Source organism: Sarcophilus harrisii, chromosome 3 (assembly GCF_902635505.1).
Source record: "Sarcophilus harrisii chromosome 3, mSarHar1.11, whole genome shotgun sequence".
Taxonomy (NCBI): domain Eukaryota; kingdom Metazoa; phylum Chordata; class Mammalia; order Dasyuromorphia; family Dasyuridae; genus Sarcophilus; species Sarcophilus harrisii.
The window spans coordinates 14,228,040-14,246,208 of NC_045428.1; the positions used below are offsets into that span (position 1 = coordinate 14,228,040).

General features: G+C 40.9%; 1 protein-coding gene across 2 annotated transcripts in view; it reads right to left on the reverse strand.

Moving 5' to 3' along the window:
- Nucleotides 1-18,169, reverse strand: part of PLCH1 (phospholipase C eta 1) — a 152,182-nt gene that overhangs the window by 35,547 nt on the left and 98,466 nt on the right. For both annotated transcript variants that reach the window (XM_031957553.1, XM_031957554.1), the window contains exons 7-9: nt 16,246-16,449; nt 9,856-9,976; nt 6,287-6,458 (exon numbers count right to left, since the gene is read on the reverse strand). In XM_031957553.1, the coding sequence (XP_031813413.1) occupies nt 6,287-6,458; nt 9,856-9,976; nt 16,246-16,449 (497 nt within the window). The remainder of the gene's footprint in view (nt 1-6,286; nt 6,459-9,855; nt 9,977-16,245; nt 16,450-18,169) is intronic.

The following is an 18,169-nucleotide window of genomic DNA, read 5'->3' on the forward strand; positions in this document are numbered from 1 at the left end:
CTAATTTTCATTCTAAGAAGAATTCAAAAGAGGATTTAACTATCATTCCAAAAGAACCGAGTCATGTGATTCCAATGTTTTAGAGAAGTCCATAGCTGTAATTGTTAGGAAGAGGTGACTTTTCTCTCTGCGAATACTCAGTTGAAAAGTTCCTCTGTGATTCTGTATTATCATTACATTTAATAAATTACATGGTTAGTTGGAGTAATAATTGTCTGAAAATATGGGATGGGGGGTTGGGATTAAGAAGAAAGGTAGCTCATGGTTAAAAAAAATAAAAATAAAAAAGGTTTCCTTTGCTTTTTTAAACTGGGTTAGATGCTCATGAAAAATTAATGAGAGCTTGCATATTGGTAATTTTTGAGATAATAACACAACATACCCTTGATTGTCTTTATGCCCTGGGAAAGGAAGACTAAAGCAAGGAGCTAAACAAGCTGAAAAGCTACAGATAACGAAGGAAGATGAGATCGAGGATGACCCCAATGTTGCCAGCCCCAAGTCACAGAAAAGATGGAAGTTCTCTCTAGAAAATATGAGGGTCTGGCAGAAGGATAGGGGAACAAGTGACATCTCTTAGCAAGGAAGGGAGAGCAATTGGCTGTAAGATGTTTTGTTTCCCTTAGTTATCACTGTGTGTTGTTTTCCCCTATTCCTCGTGGGTTCCACATGATTCCAGTTGACCTAATAAGAGGCAGGATGGTGTCAGGGAACAAACTCTGGATTTGGAGAGAGACATGCTGGGTTGGGATCCATGCTTCCCTCCTAACTGCTTACCCTTGGTGGGCAAATCATGCCCCTTCTCTGTGACTCATTGTCTTTATCCATAAAATAAAGGGTTGGATCAAATGCTCTCCAAGGATGATTCTAGCTCCTAAGTTGACCATCCCAATTCGGATAAGGACTGGGCATTGGGAACTCTTGAAGAAGGGAATTCCCTCTAACTATGCAAATTAGCAATTATTACTTGCTAACAAATTAGTAGTCTTTGCCCAGGGTCATACTGCCAGGGGGTACCAGAGATGGACTTGAATCCAGACCTGGCTCTCGGTCCAGCTCTCTATCCACTGTTACTCTATCTCTATCATATCAGTTGGCCAGAAATGACATTTCTTTCTAATTTATGAAGCCAAAAAATGGGAGGTGGCCATCTTTCACAATTACCTGTCAGTGGCAAGTCCAGCTAACAATGAATTTACAGAACTTCCGTGTTTTCTCTTAGGAACACCTTATACTGTCAGCCCTTGATAAATGAGTTTATTTTGTTAAGAGTCCATCTCTGAGAAGATCTGAGAGTCTGGATAAGCAACAGAACAGAGCAGTGTGCCTTCGAAGTGGACAAGACACAGAACTTCAGGTTAGCAGCTCGTAATTTGTAAAAAGCCTTCTAACATATTCGTTCATTCACCCAATACTAATGGAGCATGTTCTGTGTGAAAAGCACAGGGGAAACACAGAGATGCACTAAAACATTGTCCCTGCAGTAATAAACACAGTAAGCCCTTCATAAGAAGTCCACTCTCTGATCAGAAAAGTTCCTACAAGGCTAACTGCCCACGGTGGCAGAGCTGGGGACTCAGTTACTCCTTGAGTCTCTGGGACTCCCTCAGTTACATCTCAGGCCTGACTTATATCTGCAAACAACAGCTCATTGGTACAGTCAGCAAAGGGGTCCAAATCAATCATTTTAAAGGGAGGAGAAATGTACCATTCCAGAGTGGTTCCCTAATAAAAATAAAGAAATATAAAAAAGTATCTAACCAGGATGAAGAAGGAGAAACAACTCAGAGTAAAAGACCCAACTCCCAGAGTGCAGTAGAAAAAACATGGCTAAGAAATCTGGGTTTAAATCCTGCCTCTTCCACTTATTCCTTGAATGGCCTTGGGCAAAGCATTTTCTAGCTCTTTGGGTCTCAATTTCCTCTTCTGCAAAACAAGTGAGTTGGTTGATCTTGATCTTTATTAAATTCATAATTTTACATGATAATAAAGCAAAAGGATGAGTTGAACAATCCCTAAAATTGATCTCAAATTATAAAGCTCCTTTTCCCATTTATCACCAGGTAACCTTGGGCATGTCACTGAGCCTGGGCTTCCTCATCTGGAAAATGAGAGGGTTGGACGGGATGTCTCTTGATATCTACTAGCTTTATGATCCCATGATGTAGATGTAAAGGGCTTAAAATGGGTACAAGGCTCTTTGGGTGCATATTTGCTACCTTTTAGGGACTTAGCCTAAGTTCACTTGTTCGAGGACATGAAGATGGTGGGCTCTTTTTGTCTTTATTTCAAGGAGGAGTACATCTATAAAATGTGGGAGACCTTAGAAAGTGTGTGGACCACCCAAGGAACAAACAGGTTCCAGATTCTTATGGAAGATGTACAATAAATCCTGTCTCTCTTCCAAATGACCACTGTCAGCTCTTCCCCTCTCCCATGAGTCATCCCGGTGCCCCCAAAATGCTGTTCACATGAAAAGCCCCGAGAAGACGCCTTAAATTGGGAAGAGAACTTCCATTTGTGTGGGAAGTTATCCAATTACCATCATCCTAAGTGCTTGTGAAATATCCAAATATCCGTTCTGCATAATGCAAATGTCTGCCTTTATAATTCCTCTGTCCCAAAATGAAGGCAATAATCGTTCCACAAACTCAATTAGGAGTTTACCCTTTAGATCGCTGGGCTAATGAGAGAGAAGATCCGGAAAGTGATTGCAAACCTTAAGATGCCACATAAAACATGATCGGACATGATTTCTATTCCTGCTATTATCAGCTCCCAGAGGCAGGACTCGTCTCATTTTTGTCCCCGTAACTAGCATATTTTTAATAACTTTCAATAAATGCTTGCTGATTGAATATTCAAGAAATTCAGAAATGTCTGTGTGGTTCTAAAATGACATTCTCCCCCAGATAACACTCACCCCCCTGGTTTGACCCTCATTTTAAAATCCAACTCCAAGTTCTTCTACACGGGCCAAGGACTAATAACATAATAAGCAAGTTAATGGTAGTCAAAAGGCATCCAGGTGGTGCAATGGATAGAGTGCTGAGTGTGGAGTCAGGAAAACTCACTTTCATCAGTTCAAATCTGGCCTCAGACACTTAATAGCTTAATAGTGTGACTCTGGGCCAGTCACTCAACCTCGTTTGCCTGACTTTCCTCATCTTCAAAATGAACTAGAGAAGAAATAGCGAGCCGCTCCAGGATCTTTGCCAAGAAAACCCAAATGGGGTCACAGAGAGTCGGATGTGACTGGAAAATGACTGAATTTTAATCGAGGCCTCACAGCCAAGGAAGGCAGACCTGCGTTTAAATCTCTACCGCCTCGCTACGTCACCTGAGACAAATCACAACTTTTCCACCCTCAGTCTCTTCATCTGCAAAATGGGTATAAATTACGCTCATACCTATTATCTCACCAAGTTGTTGTAAGGATAACGCATCAGAAAGTAAAAAGGAATTTGGAACTAGAAAGTGTTAAATTAATCCAACCTATTAATATTATTCTCATTCTTATTAATAATATGTCAAATGTCTGCTGTGCTCCCACTCTACAGCACAAGCTTGAATTCTCCTTTGAAGTAGGTACCCATCACCCTATTTGATTAAAATGAGCAGCTTCTCCAGCGATGTCGGATCTCACAGAGCAGAGAGCTTCCAACCCCCAGGTCACCAGCATTACTAAGTGTGGCTGGGCTTTGGTCACTATTGCTTGTGTTTGCGTTGCCCGAGTTTGGAGTAGACCGGGGGGTGCAGATGTCTTCCTCTAAGTTAATGGACTCCCCGGCCCTGGAGGCGAGCTCCTGTAAGGCAGCTGCTACCGTGGTCAGCCTGTCGAGGATGGGCAGTGCGGGTCAGGCCCCCCCCCAATGGGGAGTGGTCCAGGCTCCTGGACTAGAGCACATCACTCTGCTTACAGAGGGGAGACGAATCCCACAGCTTCTGCAAGGCCAGAATCATTCAGGCCTTTTGGCTCCTGCTCCCCGAAACCGAACATCCAGAAAAGCTCAAGGCTGGAGCCCCGTGGCATTGGGAAGGACACTCGATGTGGACCCAGAGGCTTGGGTTCAAATCCTGGCTTTGCCGACCTTGGAAAAGTGACTTCCTCCCAAAGGAGGGAGCGGCCGTGGCCTTGGGAATGCCTTCCATCTCTGCACTGGGGATCCAAGCCAATCTCCTGGGGCACTGGAAGCACTGCCAGGGCTGGAGACAGAGGACCCGGGTTCAAACCTGGGCTCTGCCACTTGCTACATGATGAAATGGAAGAGTCTCTTAATTTTTCCCCATCTGTAAAATGAACCAACTGGACTAGATTAAGGCAGCCAGGTTGCCCAGAGGTGGACTCAGAGTCAAGAAGAGCTGAGTTCAAATCCCACCCAGGACACTCCCAAGTCTGAGCAAGTCACATAACCTCTGTCTGCCTCACTTTTCTTCATCTGTAAAATGGGGATAATGATACCACCTTAGTCACGGGGATGTTGTATTTATCTCAAATCAAATAAGATAACAGATGTAGAGCACTTTACAAAGCTTACCACCCTCTACAAATACTAGAATTTATGATTATATTAGTAAAAGTTATTTTTAGCATAGTATATTTTATATTTTGTACTATACTATATACCATATTATTACAGCATATTATAGTATACTATGATATACTATTCTATACTACAATCACATTGTATATTAGTGTCCTTGTTAGTATATTACATAGTACATTATATATATAGTATACTATATATTATATTATTATATTATATTGTAATTATATAGTATATTAGTGTCATTATTAGCATAATATATTATATGGTATATTATATAGACTCTACCATAATTTGCTATTCTATACTATAATTACGTGGTATATTAGTAAGAGATATTATCCAGCTCAGGTTCATGATACTCTGATTGTAGCCAAGGCCACGCAATAGTGGTTTTGGTTTCTGGCTCTTTTGAGGATGACACATTCAGCTTGAATTTGAAGCCCTAAATTGCCCCCCCCAGGCCTAAAACACTGACACCAGCCGAAGGCTTCCGACCCCGACCCGCTAAGTTGGCCAGACTTGAGTCCGGGCCGCCAGCTGATGGCGTGGACGCCGCCTCCTTCTCTAGGCCGCAGGCTCCTCCTTTCTCCTCGAAGCCCCGGCCGTGTGCTGGCCGGCACCCCTGCCCAGCCGGGCCTGCTGGGGACCGGACCAGCGCCTGCTGAGCCTCCACGCTCACACCTCTCACTTACATAACCAGGGCTGGCCAAGCGTGAAGGAGACACTTTTTTTCCAGATTGTTACGGGCGCCAGATGCACAGAAGCAGGGAGACAGTCAGGCATACGTTGTGTATTTGTGAAAGCCACCTCCCCATATCCAAACAGAGCCCTTGATTTATAGTGGGAGGTTCTGGCCCCTCAAAAAGAATCCCAGGAGCACCGGCACATCGGCTGCCAACTTCCTTTGAATATTAAATTAGAAAGAAAAAGGAAGATGAAGAAAACCAGAGAGAGGCAGGAGAGACAGAGACACGGAGACACAGAGAAAAAGACAGACAGATAGAGAGGGAGGGAGGGAGACAGATACACAGATATACAGAGACAGAGACAAAGAGAGAAAGAGACAGAAAGAGACAAAGATAAAAGGATGGAAGGGAAGGGAAGAGAGAAGGGGGAAGAAAAAGAGGGAAAGGAAAGAGAAAAAGAGGGAGAAAGAAACAGAAAGAGAAGATGAAGAGAGAGGCAGAGACAGAGATGGAAAAGACAGTGAGTGATAGAGATAGACATAGAAATATGGGAAGGGGAAGAAGGAAGGGGAAAGAAAAAGGTAGAGAGAGAAGACAGAGAGAAAAAGATAAAAAAAGAGAGACAGAGACAGAAATGGAAACTGTGAGTGACAGAGACAGAGATATACATAGAAATATGGAGGGGGCAGGGAGGAAAGAAAGGGGGAGGAGGAGAGAAGAGACAGAGAGAAGAAAATAAAAACAGAGAGACACAGAGACAGACCGAGATGGGAGAGACAGAAAGATGGAAGAGGAGGAGGAAAGAAGGGGTAAGAAAGTGAGGGGGAGGGAGAGAGAAAAAGAGGGAGAGACAGAAGGACAGAGAGAGAAGATGAAGAGAGAGAAAAAGAGGGAGAAAGAGGAGGGAGGGAGACAGAGGGAGACAGACAGGCTCTACTTTGTGTATCCATTCTGATTATTATTCCTTTGATAAACCAGTTCTTGATCCTTAGGGGAATTGGGGACTAGGTTGATAGATGATGGCTTTTGTTACGTTCTGCAAGTAATTACCTTCACTAAAATTTTTCCTTTCAGACTCTGCGGGCTGGGGAGCTGCTTAGAATCTCCTGTGTCGATAGATGACAAGTCCAGTTTGTCACTGAATATTTCCTTTAGGTACCGAGCAATCTTCTTCTGCTGTTGGATGCTGCAGTGGTTTTCGATGGACAAGATCACCGGGAACCTGAGACAAAAACAACCACGGAAGGTTTCAGGGTCAGGACGGGATCGAGGGGTCAGCAAAGCACTCGGGGCTCAGCAAGCTCCTACATTTCTAGATGCTCATCTTTGTGCAGGGGGAGGATGAAGAAAATAGAAACAAAAAGCCTGCAGATCCCAGATGCATTTGTTAGAACCTGTCCCTCCAGAGAAAATCATTTTGATGTGCTTAATGGTGAGCAAATGGCCGGGGCAGAGAGCGTGCCTTAGAGCCACAGGAAACTCAAAGTAAGATGTGTAATGTAGAAGGACAGGCAGAGAAGCAGAAGAAAGGGGGGAAAGGAAGAGAACAGAAGAAGGAAAGGAAGAGAGCGGAAAGAAAGGGAGAGAGGAGTGATAAAGGGAAGAGAAAGGCAGGAGAGAAGGAAGAATTGGAGAAGGATATGAAGAGGCAGAGGGGATAAAGAGAAAAAGGAGAGAAAGGGAAAGAGGTAAAGGAAAGGAGGAAGATGGAGAGAGAGAAGAGGGGAAAGAAAGGAGTAGGAGAGAAAGGGAGAAGTGGAGGGGGCAGGGAAGAGAAAAAGGGAGAGGAAAAAGAGGAAAGAGGAGTCATCAGAGGTAAAGCTGCAGAAGAAAGAGAGAAAGGAGAGGGAGTTCAGGAGGAGAGGGCAAGGAGGAAGACAGATAAAAGAAAAGAGGTGAAAGGAAGAAGGGAGAAAGGAAGGAAAAAAGGAGAAGAAAAAGGAGATAGAGAAAAGAAGGACAGGGTGAGTCTGAAAATACAAGGTAGAGAGAAAAGGGAATAGGAGGAGGGAAAGGAAGAATAATGTGCTCAAAGAAAAGGAGACTACATATTCTATTTGCATCTGATTTATTCTCCCTTTTGGAAACATTTTAGGGACACCTATCATTAAATGTAATTGTTCCTTCATGTTTTTAAAGCTTCCTGGCTAAAATAAAAACAAATTACAGCATTCATTCGAAGATTACTCTGGAGTCATACGGCCCTTATAAAGCAAGTGTTTCAAAACTATGTTGCTAGAATGATATTTAAGTGTTTTTCCAAACATTTCAAGCATCGACTGAACAGCAGTACTCCTGTTTACAAACCGAAAGACTAAGGGACGTGTGGTTCAAGGGGTCTGCTGAAGGCAACAGAGGCAGCTGGGGCAGAGACAGAAATAGGCTCAAGATTCATATAAAAGGCAGATTGGAAAAGGGAGAAAAGGGGGAAGGGAATAAGCATTCATGAAATGCCCACTAATGTCAGGCCCTGTGCTGAGTGCTTTACATTTATTATCACATTTGGTCCTTGAAACAACCTTGGAAGGGAGATATTGTTATAATTTTTATTTTACAAATGAGGAAACTGAGGCAGGGAGAGCAGTTTGTCCATGGTCATACAACTAGTCGGTGTCTGTGATTGGATTTGAACTCAGATCTTGCTCCATTGCACCATTTAACAGACACATTGCATTTGGAATCAGACAATCTGGGCTTGGAGTCTTCAAAACTATTGATTAGCAGATGACCTCAGTCAAGTTACTTCCACCATGATGGAACTCAAGGACCTCTATCAGTAAAATGAAGGAGTTGTGCTGGAAAATGGACAAGGTCCCTTCCAGTCTAAACCATAGACTTTGAGTCAGAAAGGACCTTAGAGGTCCCTGGTCCAATGCTCTTGGTGCAGATAAGAAAACTGAGACTTAGAAGGGACTTGAGCACAATCATGCTGATAGTTAATGACAAAACTGAGCTGTGAAACCAGGTCCTCCGATTCCAGATATCTATCGGGGCTTCTGCAGCCAGGTAGCAGCCAAGAGACAGATACCTGCGCTTGGAACCAAGAAAATCTGAGTTCAAAGGTGGCCTCAGATGTTTACAAGTTGTGTGACCCTGGGCACATCTCTTAATCCCAGCCTGCCTCAGTTTCCTCAACTGTAAAATAGGATTGTAATAGCACCTATTTCCCCGGATTGTTGTGAAGTTCAAATGAGACATCTATAAGACACTTAGCACAGAGCCTGGCACAGTAGGTGCTTCTTTCCTTTTTTTCTGATCACATCCATCATCCTCTTAATCTTTTTTTTTTTTTCACTCTACTATAAACTGATTTTCCATGTTGAATTACTGATATTTCCATTTTGGCAGTTTTATGTACTTTTAGTGAAATAATACCTGGTAATATACTTTTTCTGATGGAGTATCCATCATAAAATTCTAAATATATCCGGGGAAAATCAAAATCAATTCTCTGGCCCGTGGGCAAAGCCCATTTCCTACATTAAGAGCCATGACTATCTGAGATTTGATTTTACTCATTAGGAAAACATAATAACAGTCATAGAACAGATAATGAGAATGATATTAAAGCTAATCACATGAGGCTAATAATAGACGAGTATTAATAAGCGATATTCAGAGGACACAGGGTACAGAGGAGAGAGGGATGGCCAGGGAGGCAGAAAGAACCTCGCTAGAATGAGGGGACTCAATTTTTTGTGTTCCAGGAAACTCTCTTAAGTCTTAGAGTTGCTACAAGAAAGGTAGCAAACTGCTCTGGTAGAGGGAACCTTCTCCTCTGGGAATACCAAATAGCCACGGAATCCTGGGTCCAGCTCCTATCCCCCACAGAGCTTAATGTTAATACGAGACCCATCAAAGAGAATTTTATTCTCCGCATGTATCCAACCCCTCGTCCAGAAGGACGTCTGACTTCATGCTCGTGACAACGTGAAGGAATGTTTGCTCACAAAAACAAGCACACCCAGTGGCTGCCATGGAGTAGGCTGGAAATCTCTCCACAATCATCCCCAGGACTTTAATGGAAAACACATTTAACTAAAAAGGTCCAATACTCTTCGGTGAACCCCAAGTCAGGGGTCGGTACCAATAAATTAATGTGAACATTTCTAGCAGATGAAAGTTTCACATGGCAAAGAATTGGTTCAACTTCCAAAGAAGGTTTTGATGTCTTCAGTCAATGAACGTGTTTAACAATTATTCAACTATTAAGTAACCTTAATAAAAATATTTACTTTGTAATTTATTTCTACTGAAATGTGTTGAGATCAACACAGGCCAGAGAGTCAAAGAATGGTAGAGGTTTAAAGTCGGAAAGAACATAGAAGCCATCTGGCAAGAATGCTCATTAAATCCATTTTCCAGCTGGGAAAACAGGGGCAAGCATCTCTCCTCTTTCCCAAGGAAGCCCCCCAAAGCAGGGGCAGTGCCCCTGCCAAGCATTCTGCACAAGGTAGATCTCATCAGCTTAACCTCCCAGTTGACCAATAAAAAGAACAAGTATTCAGACACTTTTTTCATTACTTTGCCTAAGCAAACTTACGGCATTTCGTGTCTTGACTGTACCCTACCTAATGGATCTGGTCTTGAAGCAGAGGAAAGGGTTTGAGAGTACTTACTCATTCTTCACAAAGGCAGTTTTATTAATAGTCTCCACAACATCTCGGAAGAGGATCTTTGAAGTGAGGGTATAACCATGGTGGACCACCGGCTCTCCATCTGGACCATCCCAACAGTCAACTGTTAAAACAAGCACATACTCAATTCAACAAGCATTTATTAAGCACCCGCTATGTGTCGGGGAGTAAGAATGGAAGGAAACACAAAACTGGTCCTGTCCTCCAGAAATTTATATTGTACATACCATTCAATGATTTTTACATAATCTTCCCTGGAAACCTAGATTTTATTCTATTTGAAGTATTCAAAGTGAGATGTTGTCATGAAATAGGACCTAAGGTATTTTGATGCCTCAGTAGGGAAAGTTATATTTTAGGAAGATTTACTAACTCAAAAGAATTAAATATGATGACTTAACTTAATGTAGAAGAAATCAACAAATGTTTTGTGATCATGGAAAGAAACTGGCAAGCAGATCAAACAGAAAAACCACATCTGAAGTTGGTCAGTTGATCCTGTTGAGTTTCGATTGTTAAAATACTATTTGGAGAATCAAACTTCTCCAGGGGATCAATAGCTTTTTTTCCAAATAAGAATCCAAATAACAATCAAATAAATGGTAGAAATTGAGGGTTGTTCTTTTGGTGTTTTTATAATAGTCATGGCTTCCCATGGCTCAACATATTTTATATCAACTGTCATTAAAACAAGTACACAACATTTCAATCAAGAACAGCATCTTGACATAGTAAATGGAGCACTGGTCTTAGGATCAGGAAAAGCGGGGTTCAAATCCCAACTCTGACATTTAGTCATCATGCATCATATCACTTAGTAGAACACAAAACATCACAGACAAATGCTGTAATTCTGTTAGACCATAGAGGGGTTGTGACCTTGATTTGTGAAGGGTGTTCTCAGACTAGGAGTACCCCAAACTGATTTATCCATATTTTATTTCATTCTTCCTCTAAAATGGTTCCCCCACTTGCCCCCAACTATTTCATTTCTCTCAAAGGCACAAACACCCTTCCTATGTCTTACTCTACGAATTTTGAAATCACCTTTGACTCTTGACTCTCCTTTCTCCTTTGGATTGAATCACCAACTCTCATCATCTAGCCCTTCAATAAATCTCTCAAATTCTTCTTTCCTCTCTGTTTACTCCGCTACCACTTTAGTCTAATTGCTCACACTTCGCAGAGGGATTACTACAACACACTCTTAGCTTGTCTTCTTGTATATGGCTATCAGAATACTTTCTTGAGATCTACTTCTGCAAATTCCTCCAAGGAAGGTGGAAGGGACCAATTCATGAATTAGATCCTTCCCTCCATGTCAAATCTAAACTTCTCCACCAGGAAGTTCAATGACCATCCATAATAAGGCCCTCCCCTAAATACAGAACCTTATTTCCCATTGCTTCCCAAAATACAACCTTAGCAAGCAGTCAAGCCTGCTGACTGCATTCAAGCAAACAGAGGCCTTTGGGGTTTTATTTCAGAGATTTCTCACCTTTGTTTGCCTCCTTATAATGGGCTTGCCCTTTCTATTTAGGTAAATGCAACTCATTCTTTAAAGATCACTTCAAGCCCCATCTCTTCTAGGGAGACTCCCCCTAACTATTTCTGATCCATCATCAAATCTGCACAGGTCAGAACCTAAGCTTCCATTAATTGGTACCTAAATGCTGCTAGAGCATAGTTCTATTGAGAACAGGGATTTTGTCTTATCCTTAGCTGGATTTCTCACAATACTCCTATTATCCTGAGCATAAAGCACTTATTATATCAACAGGGTATATTTAATACCTATTTGTGAATTGATTTCCTATTTCCTCATGGGTGCTCCATGTTTAAATGCCATGTACTTGCATCCAACATTTTCCAATTTTTCCCCTACAACCAGTGTTGCCTTTTACCCAGAAGCGATCAGTTTTCAGAATTTCTCATTAGATCATAGGTTCAGACCTAGATGGGATCTTATTAGTTATCTGGTTTCTGGTTTTGCTAAAGAGGAAAAGCTGAGATCCAGAAGGGTCAAGGTCACATGGATAATAAGGGATGAACCTATGTGTTCCAACTCAAAAAATAAAGTTCTTTTCACAACGCCACACTACATCACAAGAAACAAATGAAACGATTACAGAAAACGGTATGGTTGTCAAGGGCAATAGTAAGAGAAAGATGAAAAGAAAGTTAAAGAATAAGGATTCCACTGAGAAATGTAAACCATTCCAGATATCATCTGAGAAGATTGGATGGCTCCTTTGAGACTATAAAAAAGCAAATTTGTCAAAGTGGTGGGTCTTTAGATGAAAGTCTTCCTTTATCTGCTCTCTCAACCTTAATGCCCCCTTTAAAATCTGATGGGTTTTTTTTCTGGATATTGTTGTAAGAAGAATGAAGAGAAATCTTAAAGGTTCAGTGACCATAATTTCAGTAACTCACATCCTGAGGCATCCCTAGAGTATAAGAAAGATTCATGGAGAATTCACACTTGTTAACAAAAAGATACTAAGTGGAGACTGAATATAAATCAGCCCATGCTATATTCATTTTTTACCCTTTTTCTTGCTTTGTTCTCTTGTGTTTTTTTTTTCTTTTGCTCCAATTTTCTTTTCTCTATCGACATGATTCATAAAGAAATGTGTATTTTAAAAATTAATGTATATCTATATAAATAACCAGAAAAAGAAAACAATAAAAAGGGAAAAATATAAAAGACACAAAGGCCAAATTGGTCATCACATAAAGTTGCTAATAATATTTTTAAATAGCCATAAACTAATAAAAGAAAGTGCTCAGCTATGAATAAACAGAGTATAGGTTGGACGGAATCCTGGATTCCGGGGCATTCACCTGTATAGCTTATGTCTATTTGTTTGTCCATAAAATGGGGGCAACAATATTTACACAAGATACAATAGAATCCTGGGCTTAGAGTCCCCCCCCTCAGACACTAGCTAGCTGTATAAATAAATCTGGGCTGTGTAAACACTGAGGAGGCCTGCAAACTTCGGCTTCCACTTCCTTATCCATAAGATGGGGTTAGACCTAATGGTCTCCAAGGTTGCTCTTAGCAATAAATCTATGCTCATTTAACCCTATTGACTAAAAGGTCCTAATCTCTTCAGAGGAGAATAACCTTTGAGAATCATGTTTATCCATTGTTGAGTGACAGAGCCAGAAAGGGTCATGACAAACTGAACTTTGATTCTTCTGTATCTCAACGATCAACTTCTCCCAAGGGAACTAACTGAGAGATGGACGCTTCCAGATTCGTGCCCTGAGATGATAGGAAAGGTCCTAAAACAGCTTTTAAAAGGTAAGTCAGCTTCAGTTCCATCTTAAGAACATTAATCCCTTGAACAAAACATCTTTATTTGTCAAACAGTATTGATTAAAAAATAGTGAACTGCAGGGCCAGGTGAAAAAGGAACTCAGCTCAATAATCTGCCAGGGCAGTTCTCCTAGAGAAGCTTCCCATCAGCCCTCCCCAACATAACAGAAATATCTGATTAAGGAAGGCACTTCATTTCAGCTGGACAAATAGAAATTGAAAGCACCAAGGACTGAAATGAAGGCTGGGAAATGCAGAAAGTTTGGGGCTTTTTTCTGGTCACAAACAGCATGAAGCAGCTGTCCAAAACCATCTTTCTCTTCTTCAATAATTGCCTTACTCCACTGCACTCCCACTATTATGGGAGACCATCAGAAGCACCTGAAATTTAGTCTGACTGGCTACACTCCATAAATTAGTTTTTTTTTTTTTTTTAATAGCAATTGCAGCTGTTAAAAAATAATAATATAATCAGGTAACTCTGCACAGACAGGATATGGGAAAAACCATTGGGTCTCCTTTGGGCTCTTCTGCCATAATCTGTAAGCAGGGGTCATTTTAGAGCAGAGAATCTTAACCCGGAGTCTTTGACCTTAACCAAAAAAAAAATTGAAAAATATTCTTGTAATCTTATATATGTTAAAAACAGATTTATAGGCTTCACCTCACTGACTGCCAGAGTGGTTCAGGACACAAAACTGGTTAAAAAATACTTCAAGGACCCTGGATTAAAAAATCCTGAACTGGATCATCTGTGTCTAGCTGCGTAAGTCTAGCCATATGTAAGTCTAGCTGGACCAGCCAAGGAAGTAGTGGAGATCAAGTACTTTGAATGGGAAGGACAGGGGAAAAACTTCTGGGTAGGGTTTGTCTATGTCAGGGAAATTTTGACCATCCAGAGGGGTGGCCCCGAAACAGTGGGCACCTGTGCCACGGGAAAGAGAGGGCAAAAGGTGAGCAAGTTGGTCTCTAGTTTGGTACTTCCCAGGTACCAAAACCCATTCCCTGCGCCACCTCTGCTATTCTCACCATGGGGCATCAATGCCTAGTGACCACTGTAGGGACCACTTCCTTGTCAAATATTCAAGTAATGATAATGGTGACCGAAATCAGTTTTTGGGCACTCGCAAGAGAACTGATGGGTGGACAAATTAGTCTAAAAATCACTTAGACTAAAAAAAGCTTTTTATTTCTTTCAATATTTAATAAACTACATTTTCCTGCTCAAAGTATTTTCACAGAATCCCAGGGTATTTCAAAGGACCTTGTGTTTACATCATCTAGGATCTAAAGGGGGAAGAGACCCTAGAGATCACGTAGCCCAACCACCTCATTTTACAGATGTGAATGATGAGGCTGGAGACATTTAGTGTCTTGCCCAAGGCCCATATGGACTAAGAATCAGAGATGGGACGTGAGTGAGCTCACACTACGGAGTCTAAATGTCCCTCTGCATGAAGCACCATTTGTTTTAGGATGCCAGTTCCCAGAGAATCAGAATCTGGCCTAATATTGTTACTGTGAGGAATGATGAGCATAAAGTCAGGGAAACTGAGGAAGACTTGTCTGAGTTGATGCAGAAGGAAGAAAGTTGACCCCAAAGAATAAGATTACACAATATCCATAGAAACATAAATAAAGACAAAACTCCAAGTAGCAGGTTCAATGCAAACAATGAAAACTAAAATACAAACTTTCTTTCAAAGAAGGAACTTCAGAAGTGAAAGGTATGATCAGCAGCAAGCACTTTCTGGGGGGCAGGCTTTAAAGAGTCAGAGTCTTGAATTAGGGTCAGAATTTGACCTGAATTTGAATTAGAATCAGAATTAGGGTCAGAGTGGGAGGGTTAGGGTCAGGAGGGTAAGACTTGGTAAGAGTTAAAATTACAGGTGATAGTATTTTGGTCTTTTTTTTTGAGAGGAGAGCAACATGACAAATACAATACATCCATTTTTAAAATATTTATCAAATGATTAAAGAAAAACGATAAGAAGTAAATGCAAAGAGCCCACAACCACAATAACAACAACAAACTACACATCCTGTAAATACAGTGACCAAGATTACTCCCAAAGGAGAGAGAACAAATGATTTCCCTCTGCAGAGGTAGAAACCACACTAACTTAGAGCGGAGGATCTGGACTCACTCCCTGGCAGTGAGGCTGAATCTTTGCATTTGATACTAGATGACCACAAGAGCTTTTACATATTTTATCTCATTTGATCCTCACAACTCCCCTATTACGATCCTGCATTTTACTGCTGAGAAAACTGAGCTTGAGACAGGTTAAGAGACTTTCCTAGGGCAGCTTGGAAGTGTCAAGCAGGACTTGAACTCAGATCTTATTGACCTCAAATCCTGCACTCTATTTATTCCATGTAATCTCTCTCAGCCTCAGTTTCCCCAGTTGTAAATTGAGGGGATGGACAAGACAGTGTCTGAAGTCCCTCCCAGTTCCAGATCTCTGGGGCTAAGACTGGGACTATCAATTTTGGTTAACATATTGGCTAGTTTTGTGGCCCTACCTTTCCCATCTCTCAGAACGGCTTGCTGGGTCGGGGAAGAGAGATCAATACATTCCAAAATAAGAACAAATTAGGAATAAAAGATGTCAATGAAAAAAAATCAATTTTAAACACATTAAATAAAGCAAAGTAATGTGCTACAGTGGATAGAATGCAGGGGTTTGGAAATTGAAGACCAATCTCAGATACTTCCTAGCTGATTGACCTTGTGCAAGTCACTTAAGCTCTATTTGCCTCAATTTCCCCATCTGTACAATGAATATAATAATAGTGGCTACATTACAGGATTGTTGAGAGGATCCTAATTGTAAAGCACTTAATATAGTGTCTGACACATTACTGCTGTTCAGTCATTTAGTTTTGTCCGACTCTACGTGCATTTTTGTGCCTGGAGTTTTCTTGGCAATCATGGGCCTTTCTGGGTCTGGCAGAAAATGCTACATAAATGTCAGGTATCGTTCTTCGTATTCCTCATCATTATTATTATTAGAGTGTCCTCAGGAAGAAGCAGGAGTAGTTACCTTCCACACAGCGACAGCCTTCTTGCAGGACGCGAGCATACATGTCCACTTTGGACTGAGAAAGGAGCTGGTCACCAGTCAGGTACGTGTTATGAGAGGAGGCGATGTAATAGTTGCAGAGGGGTTGGTCCATGTCCTGGAACACCTCCGCGTGTAAGGGGTTAAAGACATCGCAGGCAGGACTCCTCATAAAGTTTGTGAAACCTGGCAAGGAAGGAGACAAGAAAGATTCAGACTCAACTTGTTACCTCAGAGGGCCAGACGGGGAAACTGGAAATTGCTGCTGAATTTAATCCATTCCTGGAGCCGCTGCAGGACAGGAGGTTGTCACTGTATTAACTATATGACAATTAGGCAACATCTTCTCTTCCAAAATAACGAAAGCCTTTTCTTACCGATAATCTCTCCCGGGCCCTGGTGCTCAGTTTCCTTATCAGTAAAAATAAGACCGACCTAAAATCTGAGGTCACTTCCTCATATAAATATACATTTATATCTTATACACCTTAGGAATACTCCCAAAGAGCATGTGGGTATCCTTTTATGGATGGAAAACCAGGGACACCACAAAAAGAACTTGGTCCCAAGTCAAAATCCAAGTCAGTCACAAAAAACTGCAATATTACCATATTTGGGGGGAATAGGTAAGTTGGTAAAAACTAGAAGTTGTGTTGGGTTTTTAAAATTTTTGATTTAAAAATCACACTATGTGATGGGAAAACAACAGCGAAAAATTTTTCAAGGCGCACTTAAGCAAAGCTAATGCAATAGGGACAATGAGACCAAAATGAGTTCTTGTCCATTCCATTGTTTATTTTTGTGCACAGCTTTATAGCCAACAGCATAGTGGTGATTATGACAATTGTAATTATAACAAAGAGTATCGTCAGGAGACAATCGATCCGAGGCTGACAATGCAGGATCTACTCTTCTGTAGATTTATATTATGCCTGAGTAGACCCATGAGAAATGCAGGTTGTGATGAACTGAAGGGACAACAGTTGATGACAAATGATGTTTTTAACCAGTGCCTGTTATTTCTGTATCTTGTGCTTACAGACTATTGTGTTGGATAATAAGCATAAATGATGGATTCAATTCAATTTAATTCAACAGGGATTTGGTAATCACTTACTATGGGCAAGTAACAGTACCAAAACATGCGGGTGGGATGCCAAAAAAATATAGCCCCTGTTCTCAATAACCTTAAGTTCTAATGCAGCAAGAGCAATAAAATAAGTCAATAGAGGCAAATTGCACTGCCTGGCAACTAAGAGGCCCTCAAAAAACATTATTGTAGCAAACACAAAACAAAAAACAATTTTGGGGATGAATGTTATTTTTTAAATAGTCAAGAAATATGCCAGATTACTGAGCACAGAGAATTCTAGTGAGAAATAAGATCTGATTGGATATGTATAATTCAGAAGCCACAGGTAGGCCGGCCACTCTGATGGAGTTCAATCAAGGCAGTCATTCAACTGATGGTAAAGAAAAAGCCCAACACTAGGAAAACTTACCATCTCACCTTAGTCACCAATTTATCTCTGCTTTCCTTGGAAATTATTTTTTTTCAATAGAAAAAAAACCTTAGATTTTAACTAGATTACTTTTGTCCAACCAAGTAAAAGGATAGGAGAAAAGGGAAATAAGTAATATCGTATGTTAAGGAAAATTCCCATTAAAAGAAACACGGGAACCAAAAGGCAAAGCATTTGATAAAGATCAACAGATGCAAAAGTAAGCATGATATTTTTCATAATAGTTAGCATTTAAATATAGTACTTGAAAGTTTGAAAAACCCTTTAAAAATATCACATCATTTGATTGTCACAGCTCTGAGAGGTAGGTGCTATTATTATTCCCATTTAAAAATGGGGTTACAAGATGTTAATACAGAGTCACACAGCTAGTAAATGTCTGA